Genomic DNA, 25,086 nt, shown 5'->3' with positions numbered 1-25,086 from the left:
TACCTTGCGCACTTTGCCCGGCGTGCCAGGTGCCAGTCCTCGCCGCTTGTTGGGTGTTCGCGGAGTACTACCATAGAGCATCTCTGTCTCAGTTTGCTTCTTGTTCTTTAGTTGCTATGTGAAAGTCAGAAGCAAGAGTGACAAATCCCAGAAGGAGAACAGGTCTGGGATGGGGGCAGAGGCAGGGCCAGAAATCTAGCGCAAGTCTCTGCACCCAGAGCTAAAAAGAGCTGCCATGAGCTACTCCTTATTCAACCAACCTAGAGCCCTGGCAGAGACTCTGGGCTGCTCACTCATGCTATCTTCTCCTCCTCCCAAACTGGGTTCACTTACTCGTTCCTGCTTGGCTCTCTCTTTCTCCAGTCGGTGCATCTCCCACTGTTCTGTTACATACTCCATGAACTTCTGCCCATTCACCACAAATGCCTTTGAATGCTCCTGTTCCCACATTTCAATCCTTGCTTTCAACTCCTCTTCCAACTGAGACCAGAAACAAGGACATGTTAATTACTTCAAATTTTTGGTGTGAAGCCCAAAAGAAATGATTCTCCCGAAGAATGCCTCCTCCCTCCCCAAAGTATCATTAGCCTGACTTTAGGTAGCTGGACCCACGTGGGAACAGGTTGGAGCAGCCAGAAATCAGTCTTGGGATGGTTCATTCATAATACACATGAAGGTGGGAAAAGGCGAGAACCCAGAGCCTGACCACTACAGTTTTGGCGCCCGAAGTTGGAGGCAGCACTGGGGTAGACCAACAATGTTAAATACGCAGTGTACACTAGAGCGGCACTATCTGGGCTCCAATCTGGAATCTACCTCTTACTGACTGTGAACAGGTAGGCAAGTTACTTAAGTTGTCAGTGCCTCAGTTTCCTCATCTGTAAAAATGGAATTAATAATACCAACCTCTTAAGGATGTTGTGACAATTAATAAATGGAAAGTACTTTGAAACAGTATATGGCACTTAATTCAATAAGTGTTAACTATCATTATTATTATTAAAATAGAGAATAGTAATGAAGTCCAAAGCACTTTCTCAAAAGGTTACGGGCTGAATTATGTCCCCTGACAAATTCGTATGCTGAAGTCTTAATCCCCAGTACCTCAGAATGTGGCTTTATTGGGACACAGAGGTAATTAAGTTAAAATGAGGTCATTAGGGTGGGTCCTAATGCAACATGACTGGTAGCCGAATAAGAAAATGTGGACACGGACACACACAGAAGGAAGGCCACGTGCAGACACAGGGAGAAGACTACTATCTGGAGCCAGGACAGAGGCCGCGGAAGAAAGCAGCCCTGCTGACACCTGGGTCTCAGATTTTGAGCCTCCAGAATTGTAAGAAAGTGAATTTCTGTTGTTTAAACCACCCAGTCTCTGGTACTTTGTTATGGCAGCCCTAAAAAGCTAATAAAACTTGATATTCAGTTGCTTGTACTAGGTAGGCCCAGTATATACTTATTATCCTTTACCTAAGGAAAAACAATTCAAAGCAAGAGATATACAGAAAGTGAGGTATTTTGTAGCCAAGCACCAAAAACTCTTTCAGTAACAATATTACCTTAGGGAGTGTTTTTTGGAGCTTGGCTCGCTGCTTTTCTTCTTTTAGAAGATTTCCTCCACGATTTGTAAATCGACTTGGATCTGAAGCCTTTCTCTGTGAAAAATACATTTTAATTAGAGTGAACCCCGGACAGTCAGACCAGTCACTTCTGCTAAGAATCCTCACTCTCATAAACAGATACATATTTTTAGGGAGACTTCAGAGTTTTGCATTCCCATCCACTTTTAGCAGTGAGAAATCGTGGCTTTCTAAGGCAGGGAGTGGGGTGTGAACACTCTGAGGCATATGCAAGATCATACACTGGGGTACAGGAAAACTAGTGTTTCCTTTTTAGTCTAAAAAGTAAGACAGGCTTTAATGTTTAATGCATTTAATTTAAGGCTCCCTTCCTGGGTTCAGATGTCACCAACAGGAAATGGGGTATGCGGAAGGACAAGGGGGAGGTCTACACTCAGAGGGTTTGGTGGTAGTACCCCTACTTGCCCACTCACCTCCAGCATATTGAGACAATGCAGCTTAAATGTGCTCAGTTAAGGGGTTTATAGATAATCTGGTTTTTATTAAATTAACCCTCACAAAATGGACAAAAAATGTAAGGGTTCTTATTCTTTTTAACTTTTCTGTTTTTTGTTATTCTACAGTGTATACAGTCTATCAGAACAGTAATATAAGTGTATAATTTGTAAATGTAAATTAGGTGAATACACTAAAAAACGGGACAGATAATCAGAAAAGTTTAGAAACAATCTTGACAATTTGGGGGCCAAACTGATAAATTCTATTTCCTTTCCAGACTGCTTGATTATAAGCAATAACTAAAAGGAATGGTAATTAGTTTCTTATTTTTTCTTAAATACTAGCATGTAAACAAGGGTCGCTTATTTGGCTCTTTACTGTCTTTATGTGTGTGTGTGTGCGTGTGTGTGTGTGCACACTTTTTTTTTTTACACTGAAGTATAGTTGATTTCCAGTATAAGTCTCAGGTGTACAACACAGTGATTCACAATTTTTGAAGTTTATACTCCATTTATAGTTATTATAAAGTATTAGCTATATTCCATGCTGTACAATATATCCTCGTAGCTTATTTATTTTATACATAATAGTATGTACTTCTTAAACCCCTACCCCTTTATTGCCCCTCCCCCCTTCCCCCTCCCCTCTGGTAACCATTAGTCTGTTCTCTGTATCTGTGAGTCTGTTTCTTTTTTGTTATATTCACTAGTTTATTTTCTAGATTCCACCTATAAGTGGTATCATACAGTATTTGCCTTTCTCTGAGTTATTTCACTAAGCATAATACCCTATAGATCCATCCATGTTGTTGCAAAAGGCAAAATTTAATTCTTGTTTATGGCTGAGCTCTTTATTGACTTTTATTACTCCTTCTTGCTTTCAACCAGAAGTAAGAGGTAACTGAGGACTAGAACACTTGCTCTTAAACAGCTGTGAGCTCTCACAGTTTTTTCCACCTCTGAGTCCTAGTTTCTTGCCTGGAAACTTGAAGGAGTTAAACTCCGGATTCTCTAAAGGCCTGTTCAAGCTCTAATAGGACCAGTATGAACCTGAGAATGAGTCTCCTTGAATTTCGTGCCCAAGGTGCCTCACTTGCCTCGTCCTAGTCCCAGTTCTGAGCTCTAAAATGCTCTAAGGGAATCGACTCATGCTAAGTCTATCAAAACAAAAGGAATTCAGAGTACACAAATGTGCCCCAAATACCCAGGCAATTTTCTAATAACAAAAGTTGGAAGAGTACAGAATGTTAGTTGCCTGCCTCAACATCCATTTTTCTCTCCTTCCTAGGTAACAGAACCTGAATTTATCTGCGATAGTGATTCTCCCAGCCTCGCCAGTAGTTGGTGTGGCATTTAAGCAGAAGTGCTGTGAAAAGAGCCTGGGAAAACCTCTTAGAGGGGGTGGAGGGGCAATGCCTTCTGTGTTCCCTCCTCCACCACACTGCCTGAAACGCTATGGTGGGAGCTCTAGAACCACCCTGGACCGGAAGATAAGATCCACCCCTTAGTGGTAAAGGAGCTATGAGCTGGAGAAGCCTGGGACCCCCTGACTGTGGAATAGCCATACCTGCCTTGCACTGCCTATCTTTATACTTCCTTTATGCAAGAAACTTCAACCTTATTGCAGGCATTAATTTTGGGGTTTTCTCTTATATGTTTCTGCATATAAGCTTGACAAATACAGATGGGTTAGCAGTAGTTTACAGACTTAATGATAAAGATGGTATTAGAAACCTGGTCAAGAGCAAAGGAGACAGGCCTCTGAGGGGACGCTTTCTTAACACTTCACTGTACTCTAAGGAAAACAGACAAAAACTAAGGCAGTACCTCGAACTCTAAGAAAAGCTTCCAGCTTTCTTCCCACTTCTGGACACCTTCAAAGAGTTCTTTGTGAACCTCATAGTAGTTTCTTAACTGCACAATCTCGGCATCATGGAGCTGGAGCAGATTTTCTGTATAGTCCTCTGCAAGATATAGGCCCAGTAGTTTTAAAAAATCCCTCTAGTGTTTAGTATCCCAATTTACTAATCCCTCATCCCCCTAAAATGGAAACAGAATTTTCTTCCTTACAGTAAAAATGACACACAATTAAGTGTATGTTGTGGATAATAAAAGCCAGGTTTGTCCCAATCAGCCTGGTGGGACTAGAGACTAAGGGACTAGGGTGTGGACTAAAAGGACTAAGATTCTCAAAACTCTGTCATCTCTTGCCTTGTCTTAGGTTTCTTTCATATTCTTCCTTTCCACCCTGCCCAACAGAGGGCTGAGTCACAGAAAATGTCCAAAAATGTTGAATTTAGTAAAGATGGCTTCATCTTTATATTCAGTTCAGGTCAGACTAGAATTCCATTGGGCCCTGGGGTCATACCTCATGGGCTCAAATGTGGGCTCTGCCATTTACCTATTGTGTGTCTCTGGGTTAAGTTGTTCAACATTTATGTGCCTCAGTGTCCTCATCTCTTGACATGAGAATTAAGTCAGATAATCCTGTTAAGAGTCTGACATTGCGCCTGGCACAGAGTAAGCTCCTGCTAAACTTGAGCTTCACAACTACATGCTACAGAGATATTCTGCTTCAGAAACCAAGAGATCCCTTATTTCCCAATAGCATTTGCAAATGCTTATTTGAACGGGAATGGCAATTTATGCTGAATGGCCTGGAAAGGTAGCAATGTCTGTTCAGTAAAGGAAATACTTCCCAGTGAATGTCTGCACTTGTAAAAGACAAGTGAGCAGGCCACATGAAGAGCGACATTTCTGTACGAACCAGAATAGTAAGGGGCAAAAGCTTGTCTCTGCTCCTGGCTATAAAAACACTGGTCCCAGTACTGAGCCAGCTCCACTCGTATTGCCTCAATCACTTTCTTCATGTTTTGCATTTTCAGTTCTTCCAACCGATCCACTTCTAATTGCAGCTGAAACAAAGAGACCTGTTAAAAGTGCTTGTCATACTTGTATATTCACATAGGTTTGCAAAATATTTTCCCCCTTTTTAATAAAATTACAATACAAAACCACAGAGGTAAGTCAACACTTTTTATAACGATGATATCATAGGAGCCAGAAATCTAAGAAACATACGCGAAAGATAGAAGATGAGCAGGCTACTGCCACTCTTTTCTGACGCTTGTCTTAAAAACAGGCTCACTCAAGGCAGAGGCTGGTAAAGACATCAGACTTGACACCAAAATGCTGACCCAGCGCCCTTTGGGTTTCTTACCGCTTTCCGGACCTTGGCCTTTGACCCAGTCATAACTGTGGCCACAGCTTCTCTCTCTTCTGCAGGTATTTGCAACCTATCCCAGAGTTCTCGTATCTGAGCACGCAGCCCCTCACACACTGCTTCGTTTTGTGATTTTCGCATTTCCAGCTGTAGCAAGGAAAGCCAGTGGTTATAGCAAAGACAGCAGCACAGAGAAAACTGGCCCTCTGGCCTCCTACAGAGACACATCTGTACCCACATGGAGAAGAAGCACTTTTACAAGGCTGTGAAGAGGTGTGTTTTCATGACTTCTGAAAACAAACTGTAAGGCTGTCATTATGGTAGGATCTCAGACCCCAAGAATTAGGATTCAAATTTTTAATTTAAAAAAATTTGGGGGGGCTTCCCTGGTGGCGCAGTGGTTGAGAGTCCACCTGCCGATGCAAGGGACACGAGTTCGTGCCCCGGTCCAGGAAGATCCCACATGCCGCAGAGTGGCTAGGCCCATGAGCCATGGCCGCTGAGCCTGCGCGTCTGGAGCCTGCTCCGCAATGGGAGAGGCCACAACAGTGAGAGGCCCACGTACAGCAAAAAAAAAAAAAAAAAAAAAACTTTTTTCAATTGAACACTAAGCTAATTCAAATGACTATTATTATTTCATCCAAAACGTCAATTTCAGGGGATTTCCCTCATGGTCCAGTGGGTAAGACTCCCTGCTCCCAATGTAGGGGGCCAGGGTTCGATCCCTGGTCAGGAAACTAGATCCCGCATGCATGCCGCAACTAAGAGTCCGCATGCTGCAACTAAGGAATCCACAGGCCGCAACTAAAAAAGATCCTGTGTGCCACAACAAAGACCCAGCGCAGCCTAAATGAATGAATGAATAAATAAACATTAAAAAAAAACTCAATTTCACATTCTCAGAGCTATATATAAATTAAGGTTTTCGTTTAAAAAAAAATCAAGGTTGTGTTTCAAATAATACTATTATCTTTTTTTATTTGGCTGCATTGGGTCTTCATTGCTGCATGCAGGCTTTCTCTAGTTGCGCGGCTAGAGGGAGCTACTCTTCGTTGCAGCGTGAGGGCTTCTCATTGTGGTGGCTTCTCTTGTTGCGGAGCACTGTCTCTAGGCACGCAGGCTCAGTACTTGTGGCGCATGGGCTCAGTTGCTCCGCGGTACGAAGGATCTTCCCGGACCAGGGATTGAATCCGTGTCCCCAGCACTGGCAGGTGGATTCCTAACCACTGGACCACCAGGGAAGCCCTATCTCATTATCTTAAAGGAAAAAGCTGCAGTTTTCTCAGATTGCTGGATACTATGGAGATCCCAGGCCATAATTTGAGTAGACATTACCTGCTGTAGCAACTTCTGTAGTGTTGCAATATTTTCCAAAGATAAACAAAAGGCATCTTCATCTTCACAGACCACATCTCTTTCAAAGCTTGTGTCTGGTGTATGTTCTAATTCTTCCATACACAGTATGATCTGTCTCTTTATGTTGACGAACTCCTCATGCCTAGATGCCTATAAAAAAAAAAAAAAGATTACAAGATACCTAGAGGAAAGTCAAATGACTTTTAGGAACTATGAATGTAAGCACACCTTTGTTTCCCTCAGACTTGCCACGTGTTGTCTAAACTGGCTCAGCTCTTCTAAGCTGGGAACTGAGGTGCTGTCAATGTCATAGTGGGGCGTGCAAAGAATTTCACACAGTTCTTGATCTTGTTCTTGAAGTAGTTTCAGTTCTTGTTTTCTCTCCTTTTTCTGTTTTCTCATCAGTTCTACCTGAGTGCGCAAATCCTTTTCTAGCTGCAAGATGGTCGTCTCTCCTTCTTCCTGTATGAGACAATGTACTATTGTGTTAAGGTTCCAAGCGGATTTCTTCAAAGGAAGAGAAGACAACGAAAGAGGACTAGGATGACAGACTTTTAGTTAAACTTACAAATAAATCAACTTACAGCTAACAGAATATGGCACAAAGAGGGTCCCCTAACAAAGGTCCCCAGTAAGGAAAGGTACCAGGGCACTTTTACAAGAGGTAAAAATTGGTTGAAAAGCTTATTGTGAATTAGCTATAGGGTAGTATATTTAGCTCCTAACTAAATGTTTATCCCAATAATCCTAAACATCACTCAACCAATAAAAATCAATCTAGTACTCCTTGCTCTACTCCTAACTGATAAGCAGGAGAAAAAACAAGTGGCAGTTATATGTCCTATAAATTTTATTCAACATTGGTGAACTAAGAACTGTCATATAATTTAAGGGAGATGTACCACTGTATATCTAACTTCTCACCCAATTTCATATTGAAAATTTAAAAAAAAAGACTAAAGAAACCATTTGTCCAAAATCAATGATATTTATGCCATTTGTGTTGATTTCAGGAAGCTCTACTGATGTCACAGTCTGCCTGACTGTTCTTGGCTACCAGAAATGAATTAGCCTTAACCCTTTAGAGACAGTCTCCTCCTCCTAGGCTGACTCCACTGAGATACCCAGGCAGTTCTTTCTGTAACAGGGAGAGGGACCTGAGATACCCAGGCAGTTCTTTCTGTAACAGGGAGAGGGACCTGAGACCTTATTGGTACCACATTAGCCACTGTGTGCTGTCCTTGCACCCACATCTATTCTAATTACCTTCCCAATCTCCACGTTTGTCTTCATTTTTATGATCCCAACACTGTTTTTACCTGTTCTAACCAGGGATATGTTTTGGGGTCCCTCTGTCATTCATGTCATGCTTGCTGGTGTCCTCATTTAAGTCTGATTTGTGCTGGACCACAGGACAGCAACCTCTCAGCAAGGTACACAGATAAACATGGCATGCCCTGAATTTGACTATGCTCTCTTGATATTCCAGCTGTGGAGACATCTCTTCTCAAGTGGCCATTCTGGCTAGTTCAGTGATGTGTAGCTTTCGGGTATGAAAAAATCCACAGAGGCAGGTTTTTGGGGTAACTTTTCCTTATATCACTAGTCACTTTTGTATCCTAAGTAGTTCTCTTCATTTTCTTTCAAAGAAAGAATGGAATGATATCATCTATGCCTAGCTCAGAGTTTAAAAAAATTTTTGTGTGCTACAAATTGATAGTTAGAGGCTTGTTTTTGATTAAAACATTTCAACACTTAGCTGCTTCACCTCTCAACAGGGCAACTCTTCACGTAAGTGAAAACTGCTTTGCTGGAACCAAGTAACTAGGCAGCACATTTTTCCCGTTTCTCATGTCCAGTATCAGCCCTACAAGGAAACTTTCCACCTGTAGCCCCAAATCAAAGTTCTTCCCTAAATCTCAGACCCAGGCAGGATCCCCTGACACCCTGCCATGTACCTGAAATGGCTCGACATGTAGCTCACTGCACAGAGTGTTCAGCTCTTTTTGGCAGATGGCTATGCTTTTGATGAGCCTTTCCTTCAGGCTTTCCTCTTCAGCAATCATCATATCCAGGAGGTCCTACGAGAGATGAAACAGTCCCATAAAAGTTTTGGGTGTTTTCCCCATTGGCCTCAAACAACAAATAACACCAAAACCCTCATAATTTCAAATTTTAAAGGAAGGACTTAAACAAAACCAGGACTTCCCTGGCGGTCCAGTGGTTAAGATTCTGTGCTCCCAATGCAGGGGGCACAGGTTCAATCCCCGGTTGGGGAACTAGGATCCTATATGCTGCACGGCGCAGCCAAAACAAGCAAACAAACAAACAAAAAACCAGAAGGAGCCTGTGACATCCTAGTGTCACTTCTATATGCTATCTTAGATGAGACACCAACATCCTTACCCCTGTCCCACTACAAAGAGATCAGTATTACTCAACTCACCTTGATATGCTTCTTTACAACCTCAGTTCTTTGTAACCGCTGGTCCTCTGGAATCCCAATCAATTCCCATATTTCCCGAAGGTGATTCAGGGCTTTCTGGAGACATACTATGGACTCCTCTGCCAGCACCTCACTAAAAAGCAAAAGAGAACCAGCTACATGAGCCACTGCCTCCAGACTAAAAGCAGTATTTACAGAAACTAAACAAACTAGTTTCGCAGTGGGCTCAAGGCTAAAACAAACTGAAAACAAGCATTCAGCTTAACTCATCTTGAACACTCCCCTATCCTTCTGCCTCCAAACACCACAACACTGGCAAAGCAAAATCCAGTATCATATTATCAATTCAGTGTGGAAATTCAATCTTCTGAATAATACTCAGAATCTGGACTTTGATCAATGATTCTACCTATGGCAGTACAATACAGAATTTTAAATGCTTTTATTAAAGAAAAAACAAACAAAAATGTCAGGTCCTATAAAATAGCTGGCAATTTATTGCGATTTTGTTACTCATATTTTTCCCTTCCTGTTTTTCTAAGCTATAATTGACATATATAGCACTGTATAAGTTTAAGGTGTACAGCATAATGATTTGATTTACATACATCATGAAGTAATTATCACAATAAGTTTAGTAAACATCCATCATCTCATATAGGTACAAAATTAAAGAAATAGAAAAAAAATTTTTTTGCCTGTGATGAGAACTCATAGGGTTTACTCTCTTAACAACTTTCATAAATAACATACAGTGGTGCTGGGACTTCCCTGGTGGTCCAGTGGATAAGGCTCGGTGCTCCCAGTGCAGGGGGCCCAGGTCAGGGAACTAGATCCCAAGTGCATGCCGCAGCTAGGAGTCCACATGCTGCAACTAAAGATCCTGCATGCCTCAAGAAGACCCGGCGCAGCCATCCATAAATAAATTAAATAAATATTTTTAAAAATACAGTGGTGCTAATTATATTTATCATGTTCTATATTACATCTCTAGTACTTACTTATCTTAAAACTGATTCCTTATAACCTTTTGACTGCCCTCATCCAATTCCCCACCCCCAGCCTCTACCTAAGACTCTAATCTCTTTTTCTTTTTTTTTTTTTTTTTTTTTTTTTTTTAACGTCCAGAGTTTATAATTCAAGGGCCAGAGCTTTCTCCCAGACTCAAGTTTATAATTGCTCAATTGGCTGGTGAGGCCAGTAGGGATACTTCTTCTTATCTAATTTGGTGTCTGGGAAGACTTCATTCAAGTCCTCAATGGTCATCTGATCAAATGGAATGATGTTCTTCATCTTCTCCAGCTCTTTCTCGTATTCCTCAATCCTGGTCTTAGAGAGAGACAAAAACTCAGCACAAATCTTCACATCTTTTTCTTCTTCAGCATCCACCTGGGCAGTGTATTTATCCTCCGGCACAGGAACCTTCAGGGCATTAAACTTCTTCTCAAAGTCATCCACCAAGCCAGCCTTTGCCACACTGGCCTTGTAGTAAGCCCAGTCGATGGCAGGTGGCTTCTCAGGCAGAGCGGCCAACCTGGAGGTGAGGATCTCATTCCAGGATTTCAGGGAGTTAGCAACAGCCTTCTGGTTGGGGGGTATGATCTTCCCAAAAGCTACCCAGTCAATGGCTTTTAGAGTAAGTTTCCGTCCAGCCATCTAGAGATCCTTCACCGACCCCAGCGGCCCACAGTCCCTCTAATCTCTTTTTCTATGAGTTCGTTTTTGAAATATAACTGACCTATAACACTACGTTAGTTCGTGTTACAGAACACAGTGATTTGATGTTTCTATACATTTCAAACTGATCACAATAAGTCTAGCTATGATATGTCACCATACAAAGATATTACATAGTTATTGACTATATTCCCCACACTGTACATTTCATACCTGTGATGCATTTATTTTGCAACTGGAAGTTTGTATTTCTTAATCTGCCTCACCTATTTCTTTCCTCCCCCTACCCCCCCACCCCTCTTGGCAAATTCCTGTTTGTTCTCTGTATCTGTGTTTACATTTTATTATGTTTGTTCATTTATTTATCTTTTTAAATTCCACATATAAGTGAAATTACATGGTATTTGTCTATCTCTGTCTGATTTATTTCACTTAGCATAATGTCCTCTAAGTCCATCCATGTTGTCACAAATGGCAAGAATTCATTCTTTTTTTATGGCTGAGTAATATTTCAGTGTGTGTGTGCATGCACACACACATACATACATACAAACGCACACAAACATACACACATATTCTTTATCCATTCATCTACTGATGGGCACTTAGGTTGCTTCCATATCTTGGATGCTGCAATGAACATAGAGGTGCACATATCTTTTCGAATTAAGTGTTTTGTTTTCTTTGGATAAATACTCAGGAGTGGAATTGATAGATCATATGGTTGTTCTATTTCTAATTTTTTTTTTGCGGTATGCGGGCCTCTCACTGTTGTGGTCTCTCCCGTTGCGGAGCATAGGCTCTGGACGCGCAGGCTCAGCGGCCATGGCTCATGGGCCCAGCGGCTCCGCGGCATGTGGGATCTTCCCAGACCGGGGCACGAACCCGTGTCCCCTGCATCAGCAGGCGGACTCTCAACCACTGCGCTACCAGGGAAGCCCCCATTTCTAATTTTTTGAGGAATCTCCATACTGTTTTCCATAGTGGCTACTCCAATTTATATCCCCACCAACAGTGCACAAGCATTCCCTTTTCTCCACATCCTCACCAATACGCGTTATCTGTTGTCTTTAATAATAGTCATTCTGACAGTTGTGAGGTGATTATCTCATCGTCGTTTTGATTTGCATTTCCATTTTGATTAGTGATGTTAAGCATCTTTTCATGTGCCTGTTGACTATCTGTAAGTTTTCCTTGGAAAAATGTCTATTCAGATCCTCTGCTCATTTTTTAATCAGGTTGCTTGTTCTTCTCAATGTTGAGTTGTGTAAGTTCTCTGTATATTTTGGAATATTAACCCCTTCTCAGATATTTTCAAATATCTTCTCCCATTCAGTAGGTGGCCTTGTTGTTGTTCTTAAATTACAACTATTAATTTACAGAATGACTAAAAGTTAAAAAATAATCAGGTGTTGGTGAGTATACAGAAAAGCCAGAACTTTTGTATACTACTGCTTGGAGTGTGAATTGGTACAACCACTTTGTAAACTGTTGGCAGTATCTGCTAAAGCTGAACCCAGCAGTTCCATGTCTACATATGTAGAAATGCACACATATGTACCAAAGGTGTGTACCAGAATGATCAAAGCAGCACTACTCATAATATCATAAAGGTAGAAACAACCTAGATGTCCATCAACAGAATAGAGAAACAGTACATTCCTACAATGGAATAATACAGCAATGAATAAAAAAACACGGGTAAATCTCAGAAACATCATGTTGAACTATGCTAAATGAAAGAGGTCAAATGCAAAAAGACTACATACTATATGATTCTACCTTATGAAATTTTAGAAAAGGCAAAACTATAGTGAAAGAAAGCAAATGAACTGCCTGGAATCGGGGCAGGGGATCAACTGCAAAGGGGCATACGGCAACTATTTTTAGGGTGACAGAATGGTTCTAGATCTTAATGGTGATGGTGATTACATAACTATACACGGTGACCAAAATTCAAACTACGTGTAAAATGAGTCAATTTTACTGTATGTAAATTATACCTCAAATCTTAAAGAAAAAAAAAAGGGAGGTAAAAGAAACAACTAAGATGGAAAAACAGAACAAAAAGTTGGGGAAGAAGAGGAAAAACAGCCAGATAAGCAAGCATCTATCGCTACGTGATTCCAATTATACAAAGTTCAAAAACAGGCAGAACTAAGCTTTGCTTTGAGAAGTCAGGATAGTGGTTGTCATTGTCCTGGGAAGTGGTGACTTTTGGAGAGCACAAGGAGGGGTGTGCTGACTTTATGAAAATCCATCAAGTTTGCACTTGATCTGTGTGCATTTCATATATGTGCATTTCATATATATGTTACAATTACAAAAAGTTTATTTAAAAATTATTCACTGTTTATCTGAAGCACAAATTTAACTGTGTACCTTGTGTTTTATCTTTCAAAAAAAACTTTAGTTTTCTTTTTTTTTTTTGGCCTCACCGCACAACTTGTGAGATCTTAGCTCCCCGACCAGGGATGGAAACTGCGCCCTCAGCAATGAAAGTGCAGTCTTAACCACTGCCCGCCAGAGAATTCTCAAAAAACCTTTACTTTAAAAAGTTTGCTTAGTCTGCTTCACAAAGCATTTAAATAACAGAGATTTTCTCTACTTTCTTGGTACACCTGGATAACAAAGAGACCACTCTGGCACCAGAGACTAAACTCTGGATGTGCTTTTCTATCAGTCAGCCAGGAGGCCTCCAACAGGTCACTGAAGCTCTTTGTGTGCAAATGATGAGGATAGAGGCTCTCACTGGCCCCCTCTCTGTCGCAGCACATTCAGGGGTTCTGAATCACCAGCCTAGATCTCCAAGAACGTCAGTTTCTCCATAGGCTTTTTTTTTCTTTTCTGCTCACTTCTTCCTTCTTTCCTTCCTTCCTTCTCTCTCTCCCTCTCCCTCTCTCTCTCTATTTATGTTATTTTTGGCTGCATTGGGTCTTCATTGCTGCGTTGGCTTTCTCTAGTTGCGGTGAGCGGGGGCTACTCTTCGTTGTGATGTGCAGGCTTCTCATTGCAGTGGCTTCTCTTGTTGTGGAGCACAGGCTCTAGGGCACACGGATTTCAGTAGCTGTGGCACGTGGACTCAGTAGTTGTGGTGCATGGGCTTAGTTGCTCCACAGCATGTGGGATCCTCCTGGACTAGGGCTCAAACCCATGTCCGCTGCATTAGCAGGCGGATTCCCAACCTTGCACCACCAGGGAAGTCCTTCTTAGGTTTTAATATATTCACATCCAAGACATTTCTCTAGCCAAGAAATCCCAATTCAAAGGTTGCCTGTCCTAGTTCAAGAAAAGCTTCTTGCACAAATACCAGCTGCCTATACCAGATGGCCAATTATCAATACCCACATAAGGAAGAGTGTTTAAAAGAATTTACAGGGACTTCCCTGGTGGTCCAGTGGGTAAGACTTGGCACTCCCAGTGCAGGGGGCCCGGGTTTGATCCCTGGTCAGGGAACTAGATCCCACGTGCATGTCGCAAATAAGACCCGGTGCAGCCAAAAAATAATTATTAAAAAAAAAAAAAAAAGAAGAATTTACTGTACTCCATTTTAGAAATGTTAACAGGTATCAAGGTATTTAATATAATCTCAGTTAACTCAAGTTTAACTAAAGTGCTTCCTCAGACAAGTAATCCCTTTGCACTTCACTTTTAAGACAAAAGAACCCACAATTTTAGCATGCTAATTTTAGCATTTTATGTAAAATAACCAATATAAGATGGACTTCCCTGGTGGCGCAGTGGTTAAGACTCTGTGCTCCCAATGCAGGAGGCCCAGGTTGAATCCCTGGTCAGGGAACTAGATCCCACATGCATGCCACAACTAAGAGTTCGCATGCCACAACTAAGGAGCCCACCTGCTGCAACTAAGGAGCCAGTGAGCCACAACTAAGAAGCCAGCGAGCCGCGACTAAGGAGCCCATGTGCCACAACTAAGACCCAGTGCAACCAAATAAATAAACATTTTTTTAAAAATTAAAAAATAAAATAAAATAAAATAACCTACAAGAGGACTTCCCTGGCAGTCCAGTGGTTAAGACTCCGTGCTCCCAATGCAGGGGGCCCAGGCTGAATCCCTGGTCAGGGAACTAGATCTCACATGCATGCCACAACTAAGAGTTCTCATGCTACAACTAAGGAGCCCACCTGCTGCAACTAAGGAGCCAGCAAGCCACAACTAAGGAGCCCATATGCCACAACTAAGACAGTGTAAACAACCCAAATGGCCATCAACTAATGAACAGGTAAATATGATATACCTATACAATGGAATAATATTTGACAATAAACCTTGAAAACATGCCAAGTGAAAGAAGCCAGTCACAAAAGAGAACATATCATGATTCCATTTATGTGAAATATCCAGAATAGGCAAATCTATAGAGAAAGAAGTGGATTAGCAGTTGCCTAGGGCTGGGATTCAGGGGAGGGAGGTGGGTGGGAAAAGGGGATTGAACGCTTTTAAACGGATGATAAAAATGTTGACTGCAGTGATAGTTGCACAACTCTGAATATACTAAAAATATTAAATTGTGACATGTTAAATAGATGAATTGTATAGTATGAGGATTATATCTCAATAAAGCTGTTATTTTAAAAAATATGGCACATAATAGGAAGTTGTGAAATTTGTGACTTGAAAAACAGATGTGATTGCTAATTCATTGTCAAATTACTTTCTACAAAATAAAATGACATGAAATTGGGATAAAATTCATAGATCTCAAATTCAATTAAAACCAAAACAAACACCTATACAGCAGATGGACTGCTAAACTCCAGCAGATGGGCCTAAACACAATTTGTTATAATGAAAAAGTTAACCCTCCCTTGGAGCTGATTACTTTAACAAGTGTTTGGAATTACCAAATATTCTAGAAGCAGTTCTCATGACAGTATAATTTTCTTTTTTTGAATTTTATTTATTTTTTATACAGCAGTTATTAGTTATCTATCTTATTAGTTATCTGTTTGATACATATTAGTGTATATATGTCAAGCTCTTTGATACATATTAGTGTATATATGTCAATCCCAATCTCCCAATTCATCCCACCACCCCACCCCACCACCCCTGCTTTCCCCCCTTGGTGTCCATACGTTTGTTCTCTACATCTGTGTCTCTATTTCTGCCCTGCAAACCGGTTCATCTGTACCATTTTTCTAGGTTCCATATATATGCATTAATATATGATATTTGTTTTTCTCTTTCTGACTTACTTCACTCTGTATGACAGTCTCTAGATACATCCACGTCTCTACAAATGACCCAATTTCGTTCCTTCTTATGACTGAGTAATAGTCCATTGTATATATGTACCACATCTTCTTTATCCATTCGTCTGTTGATGGGCATTTAGGTTGCTTCCATGACCTGGCTATTTTAAATAGTACTGCAATGAACATTGGGGTGCATGTTTCTTTCTGAATTATGGTTTTCTCTGGATGTATGCCCAGTAGTGGGATTGCTGGGTCATATGGTAGCTCTATTTGTAGTTTTTTAAGGAATCTTCATACTGTTCTCCATAGTGGCTGTATCAATTTACATTCCCACCAACAGTGCAAGAGGGTTCCCTTTTCTCCACACCCTCTCCAGCATTTGCTGTTTGTAGATTTTCTGATGATGCCCATTCTAACTGGTGTGAGGTGATACCTCATTGTAGTTTTGATTTGCATTTCTGTAATAATTAGTGATGTTGAGCAGCTTTTTTTTTTTTTTTTTTTTTTGCAGTACACGGGTCTCTCACTGTTGTGGCCTCTCCCATTACAGAGCACAGGCTCTGGACGCACAGGCTCAGCGGCCATGGCTCACGGGCCCAGCCGCTCCGCGGCATGTGGGATCTTCCCGGACCGGGGCACGAACCCGTGTCCCCTGCATCGGCAGGCGGACTCTCAACCACTGTGCCACCAGGGAAGCCCTGTTAAGCAGCTTTTCATGTGCCTCTTGGCCATCTGTATGTCTTCTTTGGAGAAATGTCTATTTAGGTCTTCTGCCCATTTTTTGATTGGGTTGTTTGTTTTTTTAATATTGAGCTGCATGAGCTGTTTATATATTTTGGAAGACAGTAAAATTTTCAAAGAATTAAAAAACTCTTCACAACATTCCAATTATACGAGTTTAATTCTTATATCATTCTAACACCTCTTTCTTACATCCCTGCCACTACCCTTACTTTCAAAAGACTTCCCTGGTGGTCCAGTGAGTAAGACTCCACGCTCCCAGTGCAGAGGGGCTGGGTTCGATCCCTGGTCAGGGAACTAGATCCCACACGCATGCTGCCACTAAGAGTTCGCGTGTCGCAACTAAAGATCCCGTGTGCCGCAACTAAGATCTGGTGCGGCCTAAATAATATTAAGGGGAAAGAAAAAGAAAAAAAGACAGCCAGAATCTCACCCCTCCCCACTTCTGCCTTTACCTCCCTGGTCCAGGTCACCACTATCATCTCTTCATCTGTACCACTGCCCTGGTCTTTTAACTGGTCTCCCTGCTTCTGCCTTGGCCTCCTTAAGCTTATTGTGTGCACAGAAGCCACAAGCCTCCATGACCTCAAAATCCTCCAGTGATTCCTTATCTTAGAGGAAAAGCTTCTGCCTTTATAAAGGCCTCCAGAGCCCTTTAATCTACTCCAGTCACACTGGACTCCTTGCTCTTTCGGGAACCCACCGGGCACTATCCTACCTCAGGCACTGGCATTTGCTATTCCCTCAACCTAGACTGTCTTCCCCTAGGTGTCCCATGGCTTGCCCCTTGCCGCCTTTAGATCTTTTCTCAAAGATCACCTTCTCAGGGAGGCCTTTCCTGACCAATCTCTTTAACACTGCAACTCCCCTTTCCCACACCTTCAGTACTTATCCCCTTTCTCTGCTTGATTTCTCTCCATAGCACTTATTACCATTTAATGTAAAATTTGCTTACTTATTACCTTTTTATTTTGTTATTAAAATGTAACCTCTAAAGGGCAAGGATGTCAGTTGTGTTCACTGCTGAATCCCCAACACTTAGAATGGTGTCTTATATATAATAAACATTCAAGAAGAATTTTTGAACAAATAAAGATGTTTCAAAAAAGCTGTATGATCTTACGACACCTGAGTGCAGTCACTGTGAATAATAATTATCATGGTATACTACTCAATCTACAGATCTAATGTGATCCCTATCAAATTATCCAGGACATTTTTCACAGAAATAGAACAAATAATCCTAAAATTTATGTGGAACCATGAAAGACCCAGAATTGCCAAAGCAATCCTGAGGAAAAAGAACAAAGCAGGAGTTATAACCCTCCCAGACTTCAGACAATACTACAAAGCTACAGTAATCAAAACAGCATGGTACTGGCAAAAAAAAAGACATTTGGATAAATGGAACAGAATACAGTGCCCAGAGATAAACCCATACACCTATGGACAATTAATCTTTGACAAAGGAGGCAAGAATACACAATGGGGAAAAGACAGTCTCTTCAGCACGCAGTATTAGGAAAGCTGGACAGCTGCATGTAAATCAATGAAGTTAGAACACACCATCACACCACACACAAAAATAAACTCAAAATGGCTTAAAGACTTAAATATAAGTCATGACACCATAAAACTCCTAGATGAGAACATAAGCAAAACATTCTCCTACATAAATCGTACCACTGTTTTCTTAGGTCAGTCTCCCAAGGCAATAGAAATAAAAACAAAAATAAACAAATGGGACCTAATCAAACCTACAGGCTGTTGCACAGCAAAGGAAACCATAAAAAAATGAAAAGACAACCTACAGAATGGGAGAAAACATTTGCAAACGATGCGACAGGTAAGGGCTTCATCTCCAAAATATACCAACAGCTCATACAATTCAACAACAAAAAAACCAAACAACCCAATCGAAAAATGGGCAGAAGACCTTAATAGACATTTCTCCAAAGAAGACATACAGATGGCCAGCAGGCACGTGAAAAGATGCCTCAACATCACTAATTATTAGGAAAATGCAAATCAAAACTACAGTGAGGTACCACCTCACATTGGTCAGAATGGCCATCATAAAAAGTCTACAAATAACAAATGCTGGAGAGGGTGTGGAGAAAAGGGAAACCTCCTACACTATTGGTGGGAATGTAAGTTGGTGCAGCCACTATGGAAAACAGTGTGGAGGTTCCTCAAAAAACTAAAAACAGAGTTGCCATATGATCCAGCAATTCCACTCCTGGGGCATACACCCAGACTAACTATAATTTGAAAAATACATGCACCCCTATGTTCACAGCAGCACTACTTACAATAGCCAAGACATGGAAACAACCTAAATGTCCATTGACAGATGAATGGATAAAGAAGATGTGGGGCTTCCCTGGTGGTGCAGTGGTTAAGAATCCGCCTGCCAATGCAGGGGACACGGGTTCGATCCCTGGTCTGGGAAGATCCCACATGCCACGGAGCAACTAAGCCGGTATGCCACAACTACTGAGCCTGCGCTCTAAAGCCCGTGAGCCACAACTACTGAAGCCTGTGGGCCTGCAGCCGTGCTCCACAACAAGAAGACACCACCATGAGAAGCCCACACACCGCAACAAAGAGTAGCCCCTGCTCGCCACAACTAGAGAAAGCCCACGCGAAGCAACGAGGACCCAACATAGCCAAAAATAAATGAATAAAATTTGAAGATAATAATAAATAAATTAAATAGTGTTTAAAAAAAAGAATAGGGGCTTCCCTGGTGGTGCAGTGGTTGAGAGTCTGCCTGCCGATGCAGGGGACACGGGTTCGTGTCCCGGTCTGGGAAGATCCCACATGCCGCGGAGCAGCTGGGCCCGTGAGCCATGGCCGCTGAGCCTGCACATCCGGAGCCTGTGCTCCCTGACGGGAGAGGCCACGGGAGTAAGAGGCCCGCGTACCACAAAAAAAAGAAAAAAAAGAATATATATGTGTATAACTGAATCACTTTGCTGTACAGCATACATTAAACACAACATTGTAAATTTCAATAAGACTTTAAAAATAAATAAAAGCATAAAAAATGTTACAAAAATAATCATCATGGTACAATTATGTAGTGCCTTTCTAAACGGTTTCAGGTAATCCCCTAAAAGGTGCAAACTTGAGACTTTTTTCTTAATACATCACTGAAAAACTGAGGGTGCTTACAAGAATACCACCCAAGAATACAGAGGTTGAAAAGGGGGCCAATTTTTCCAGTCTCTTGAACTTAAGTCACTAGATTGGAAGATATCCCAAATGACCCTCTAAATGATTTCCTACCTTCTGGCAGCATTCTACTGATACACTGTCCTATTTTTTCCTAAATAGCCCTCCAGAGCAGCTTTGTTAAGCTCCTCTGTACAACCTGCTTCAGAAATCGATAGCCAATAGTCAATTCAGTGACCATTCTGGTAATCATGTTCCTCAGGCATACTTCTCACAGTCCTCTCTATTTATTTATTTATTTATTTTTATTTTTTTGCGATACGCGGGCCTCTCACTGTTGCGGCCTCTCCCGCTGCGGAGCACAGGCTCCGGACGCGCAGGCCCAGCGGCCATGGCCCACGGGCCCAGCCACTCAGCGGCACGCGGGATCCTCCCGGACCGGGGCACGAACCCGCGTCCCCTGCATCAGCAGGCGGACTCCCAACCACTGCGCCACCAGGGAAGCCCCCCAGTCCTCTCTAAATATGAATACCTGAAATCCAGATTACCTGAAAGTCTGGTTTTGTTAGTAGAGTAATTCCAGTTGCTCTTTTAAAGCCTAATTATATCTGTCAGCCTGGAACCAAAGTTAATTGATAACTTTTCCTCCCTCTTCATTTACTTTCTTGAAAGCAGTAGATGCCTGAACAATCCAAAAACTGTTAATGGACTTGGAGTAAGAGTTTCCTGTAAAATGTCATTTAAAATTTTACTAGTCCTCAAAATGCGTCATTAGCTGAAACGCACAGCAGCTTAAATGTGCTTTTATATAAGATATTTGTAATCCACAACCTTACACCTGAGATCTGTTTTTCCAATGGTACCAGTGATTTGTGCTACATTCCCATTCTCACGAGGGCAAGCATTTGAAAAAGAACGGTCGGAATTAGTAATCATGGAAAGAGGAAACTTACAAAGCCATACATCAATCAGTTTGACTAATAACTATAAATTAGTTAATAATGAATCATCACAATGCTTCACCCACTACTTATAGAAAATAAGGTTAACATCTGCATCGCTTTTAACACAAAAGTCCTATGCACCAGCATTATTTTTATTTTAGAGATGAGCAAACTGACATTCAACATTTTTGCCCAAAGTCATAGGCTGGTAGATGGCAGTGTGGTGCGTCTGGTCCCAATTTCAATTCGGACACTCCTTTCCCAGCACTGCCTGAGAAGTTGTTAAAACGACGGGAAAAAAATTCCTTTATCGGAGTTTTTCAACTTGCAAGAAAACCAAGCTATCTTTACAATTCAAGTAAAGTGTTAACACTGCAACCCAGATACATCGAAAAGCAACGATAAACTAAAAACTGCACGCCTTTATTTAAAGAAAAACTAGAAACACTGACCATAAAAGACTCAGGACTTAGAACAAGCCGTCGGTGCCAAGCAGCAGCACCTGAGATGCTTTGCTGGCGGAGAGGGTGGGGCTCGCGGACGCCAGCTCTGACCGCCCCGCACCGGGTGCGCCGCGGGCCCGCCTGGCCTCCCGCCGCTTCTCCCGGGAACCTGCGCTCGGCCCGCACCCGGGCGTCGGGGCCTGCGGGAGCCCGCGGCCCCGGGGAAGGCGCGCGTCAGGTCTGGCCTCCACCCCGCCAAGGGCCCGCGGCCCGTGCACCGGCTCGCCACTTCCCAACCGTGGCTGGCTTCTTCCAGCCTCACTCGGGCGCCGGTTAACGAGACACCCCGGCCCACGGCCTAAGGCGGCCTTTCGGACTCCGCCCAGCCCCGCCACCGCCCCGCACCCGGGACCGGCACCGATCCCTCCCACGCCCCCTCGACTCCCCCACAACCCGCACCTTCTCCTCATGGTGGACGCTCCAAGCGGGCGGGCGTCGAGGCCCCGACCCTCTCCACGCGGGCCCGAGCGCAGCAACCACCCGCAAGCACCGGCGGTCTCACTCCCGGTAGCCGTTCCGCGAGCCGTTAGGCCTGCGCAGAATTTCAAACCGAACCTTGAGGCGGAGGAGCGCCGCGATTGGTGCTGCGTCCCGTGGCTCCTCGCGAAGCTCCGCCTCGCCCCGCCCCCCGGCGCGCCGTGGCTAGGGGCGGGGACTCGCGCACTGGGCGTGGGAAGCGCTCGCGCGCCGGCGGGAGACCAAATCGCTGTGTGCGCGTGCGCGCGGCTCTCTTGCCTCGCTTTGCTGTAGCCGGGAGGGGACGTCCAAACCTTGCGAGACGGCAACCTCCTCGGAGTTCCGCCCGGCCCCGGCGCGGTTTTGATTCGAAGTGCACGTCGCCGCCCAGAGACCCCCCCCCCCCGTGTCCGGATCTCCCCGGCGTGGCGCGTAAACGGCCTTGCCGCCCTCAGCCGGAGGGGTGACATGAGAGAGATTAACAGAAAAGCCTGGCGCCGTAATTTGTTTCCCTTGCTCATTCAGGCAGCAAGGCTGGGGACCGAGCAGTTTCCCCAGATGTAGGAAACCATGACCTAAAGGGAAAGGGAAGGGACGGACACTGAACCCTGCTCACCGGCCTGGTACCTTTCTAGACGAGTGATCCCATTTAATCTCCCCAACCATCCCGCTAGGTATTATCGCCATTCTACAAAGGGAACTGTCTCAAAAAGGTCTGAGTGACTTGCCCAAGTAACGACTGGTAAATGAATGGAAATTACCTGGATTGTGGTTTTCTTTCAAATTACCTGGATTTATGTAATTGTAATATAAAAATTGAAAAACTCAAAATCGACAAAGTACTTTTGTATCCTTGCTACATGCCTTAATGCTTATATATCACTTTTTCCTTTTTTCATGGTTGTGTAATATATTGGCGTGTAGATTCATAATTCAACTACTTTGCCATCGATGGATATTTAGGTTGTACTTTGTACAAATAAATGTCTTCATACCTAAAACTTGACATTTTGCATTGTTTTCTTAGGGTTGGTTCCTAGAAGTGTAATTACTTTATGCTCCCTCTCCAGACAGGCTGTATTTATTAATTTGCCCTCACCACCAAGGAAGAGTACCCTCCTCACCCTCAGCAGTATGGAGTACTACTGTCCTTTTAAACCACTTTGCTAGGCAAAGTGGCATTTCCTTGTTTGATTCATACTTGCTTGATTATAGCTGAAATTGCACATTTTCCCCATGTGTATTGGTCAACTGTAACTTCTGTGAATTCTCTTCATTTGTCTTTTCCATGAAGGAAAAGTAAAGGATGCCTGTTTGCTTCACCTTCCGGACTGTGTTTTTCTCACTTTCGGAAAAACTTCATTGGTGCTTTCAACATCCTTTAACTCATGAGCAGCGTGCCAAACATCTGCACCACTAGTATGTGGCCTGCAGGCACCACTTTTTAAATTTACTTTGCACTCTTTGTTGATTAACCTGAGAGTTTTCCAGAAAGCTTCAAAAACTTGTGATCTTCAGACAGGTTCCCAGGGCCACGGTTGTAAGTATCCAGACATAAGACGATTTTGCTATAATGTGCTTTACACTGTAATTCTGAAGCTAACAAAGATCCCGTGGTCAACGATCATAGAACCGTTGGACAATATCAATTCAGAGCACATACTCAGCATGTAAAACACTCTGTAATGTGTATTAAAAAGGACCATTTTATATTTCTAGTGAACAGCACTGTTCTAGAATGCACTGCCACTGTTTATTCATTTGGGCATAGAACTTTTTCTGACTGCCAAATATTCTTTCTACAAACTAACAGCCCTGTCAGTAGTGTCTTTGATCTTGCACACTAGCTTGACGTAGCACTGTCAAGATTCTAGCTAGATACTTGAGGTACTGCATTTTCCTTGGAATTTGCACTCACAGCATTATCATTCTCCTATGGAAAGAATACTTTTGATGATCCAACACCACAGGTTTGGATCTTTCTTTTAAGAAGTGGCATGCAAGGCAGAAATAGAGACACAGATGTAGAGAACAAACGTATGGACACCGAGGGTGGGATGAATTGGGAGATCGGGACTGACATATATACACTAATATGTATAAAATAGGCAACTAATGAGAACCTGATGTATAGCACAGGGAACTCCGCTGTACAGTAGAAACTAAGACAACATTGTAAAACAACTATACCCCAATTAAAAAAAAAAACACGTGGCAGCACTGTGGATTGGGCAACAGATAGGAGGCAGAGCGTGGGAGGGACAGTTTTGCAAAAGCCCAGGCCAAAAACAAGTACCTCTGCCATGGGGATGGTGAGAAGATGAACCAGAAGCATTTAGAAATAATGGGTAAGGGGACCAGCTGAATGTGGGGGATAAAAAGAAAAAAATATGAGGTCAAAGATATAGTTTCTTTTTTTTCTTTTAATTTTTAAAATTTTATTTATTTATTTGGCTGCACTGGGTCTTAGTAGCAGCATGTGGGATCTTTGTTGCCGCATGTGGGATCTTTAGTTGTGGCATTCGAACTCTCAGTTGTGGCATGCATGTGGAATCCAGTTCCCTGACCAGGGATTGAACTCGGGTCCCCTGCATTGGGAGCATGGAGTCTTAACCACTGGACCACCAGGGAAGTCCCAAGGATATAATTTCTTGCATGAACAAAACTTGGGTAGATGATGAGAATGTCAATTAAGGAGACAGAGGAAGAGGAGCAGATTTAGGGATCCCAAGTGGGGACACGAGGTTCAGTGTGAGAGTTTATTTTAGACATGCTGACTGTGAACTGCCCATGGAACGACCAGGTTGTAAATAATCAAGTGAATCTCAGCAGTGAGATAAAAGTTTGGGATGGGCAAGTGGATAACAATAAAGGACAGAGACAGGAGATGCAACAAAGAAGGATACACAGAGAGAGAAACCAAAGGAGATGGAAGTGCAGCCTAGGAGAATGCAGGAGGACAAAGAAGTGTGTCATGGAAGCTGAATATGAGAATTACAAGAAGGTAAAGGGGATCATCAGTGAGATCAACTTAGAAGACGACCACTAATAGATGTGGTTAGTGTTCACAATTTTTAAAGGGTAAAGGGAAAGAAAGGTCACTAGAATCAGCACTTAGGAGGGCACTGGTAACCTTTATAGGAGCACAGTTTGCCAATGCCTGAAATTGCTCTAACAAGGGACATAATCTTCCATTCTGCAATAAGAAACAAAAGGCTTAAAATTCAAGCGACTCCTTAAGTTAAAACAATAGCAAGCTCATT

At 42.6% G+C, this 25,086-nt stretch overlaps 2 protein-coding genes across 3 annotated transcripts in view; both read right to left on the bottom strand.

The window, feature by feature from the left end:
• The window catches only part of PRC1 (protein regulator of cytokinesis 1), a 29,758-nt gene extending 7,869 nt beyond the window's left edge, over window positions 1-21,889 (bottom strand). Inside the window, exons 1-11 of the mRNA XM_065871820.1 lie at window positions 21,767-21,889; window positions 9,106-9,238; window positions 8,618-8,740; window positions 6,888-7,121; window positions 6,639-6,809; window positions 5,301-5,450; window positions 4,848-4,995; window positions 3,908-4,044; window positions 1,563-1,658; window positions 334-480; window positions 4-114 (exon numbers count right to left, since the gene is read on the bottom strand). Coding sequence (XP_065727892.1) covers window positions 4-114; window positions 334-480; window positions 1,563-1,658; window positions 3,908-4,044; window positions 4,848-4,995; window positions 5,301-5,450; window positions 6,639-6,809; window positions 6,888-7,121; window positions 8,618-8,740; window positions 9,106-9,238; window positions 21,767-21,777 — 1,461 coding nt within the window. The 5' untranslated portion in view covers window positions 21,778-21,889. The remainder of the gene's footprint in view (window positions 1-3; window positions 115-333; window positions 481-1,562; window positions 1,659-3,907; window positions 4,045-4,847; window positions 4,996-5,300; window positions 5,451-6,638; window positions 6,810-6,887; window positions 7,122-8,617; window positions 8,741-9,105; window positions 9,239-21,766) is intronic.
• Window positions 10,234-10,761, bottom strand: LOC136119006 (ATP synthase subunit d, mitochondrial). 2 transcript variants are annotated; one of them, XM_065872393.1, is made up of 2 exons: window positions 10,537-10,761; window positions 10,276-10,464 (listed from the first exon to the last, which is right to left on the bottom strand). In XM_065872393.1, the coding sequence occupies exons 1-2, from the start codon at window positions 10,759-10,761 to the stop codon at window positions 10,276-10,278; spliced, it is 414 nt and encodes a 137-aa protein (XP_065728465.1). The 2 variants fall into 2 exon arrangements, with proteins under 2 accessions (XP_065728464.1, XP_065728465.1); XM_065872392.1 differs by having other exon boundaries at window positions 10,234-10,761.
• Window positions 21,890-25,086: the final 3,197 nt, after the last annotated feature.

Source organism: Phocoena phocoena, chromosome 2 (assembly GCF_963924675.1).
Source record: "Phocoena phocoena chromosome 2, mPhoPho1.1, whole genome shotgun sequence".
In the NCBI taxonomy this organism is placed as follows: domain Eukaryota; kingdom Metazoa; phylum Chordata; class Mammalia; order Artiodactyla; family Phocoenidae; genus Phocoena; species Phocoena phocoena.
Note: the sequence above shows the minus strand (reverse complement) of the source record. Positions and strands in the feature narration are given on the sequence as shown.

Bases quoted from the DNA above. Each gene is read 5' to 3' on its own strand.
- LOC136119006 (XM_065872392.1), bottom strand. From the start codon at position 10,761: ATGGCTGGACGGAAACTTACTCTAAAAGCCATTGACTGGGTAGCTTTT.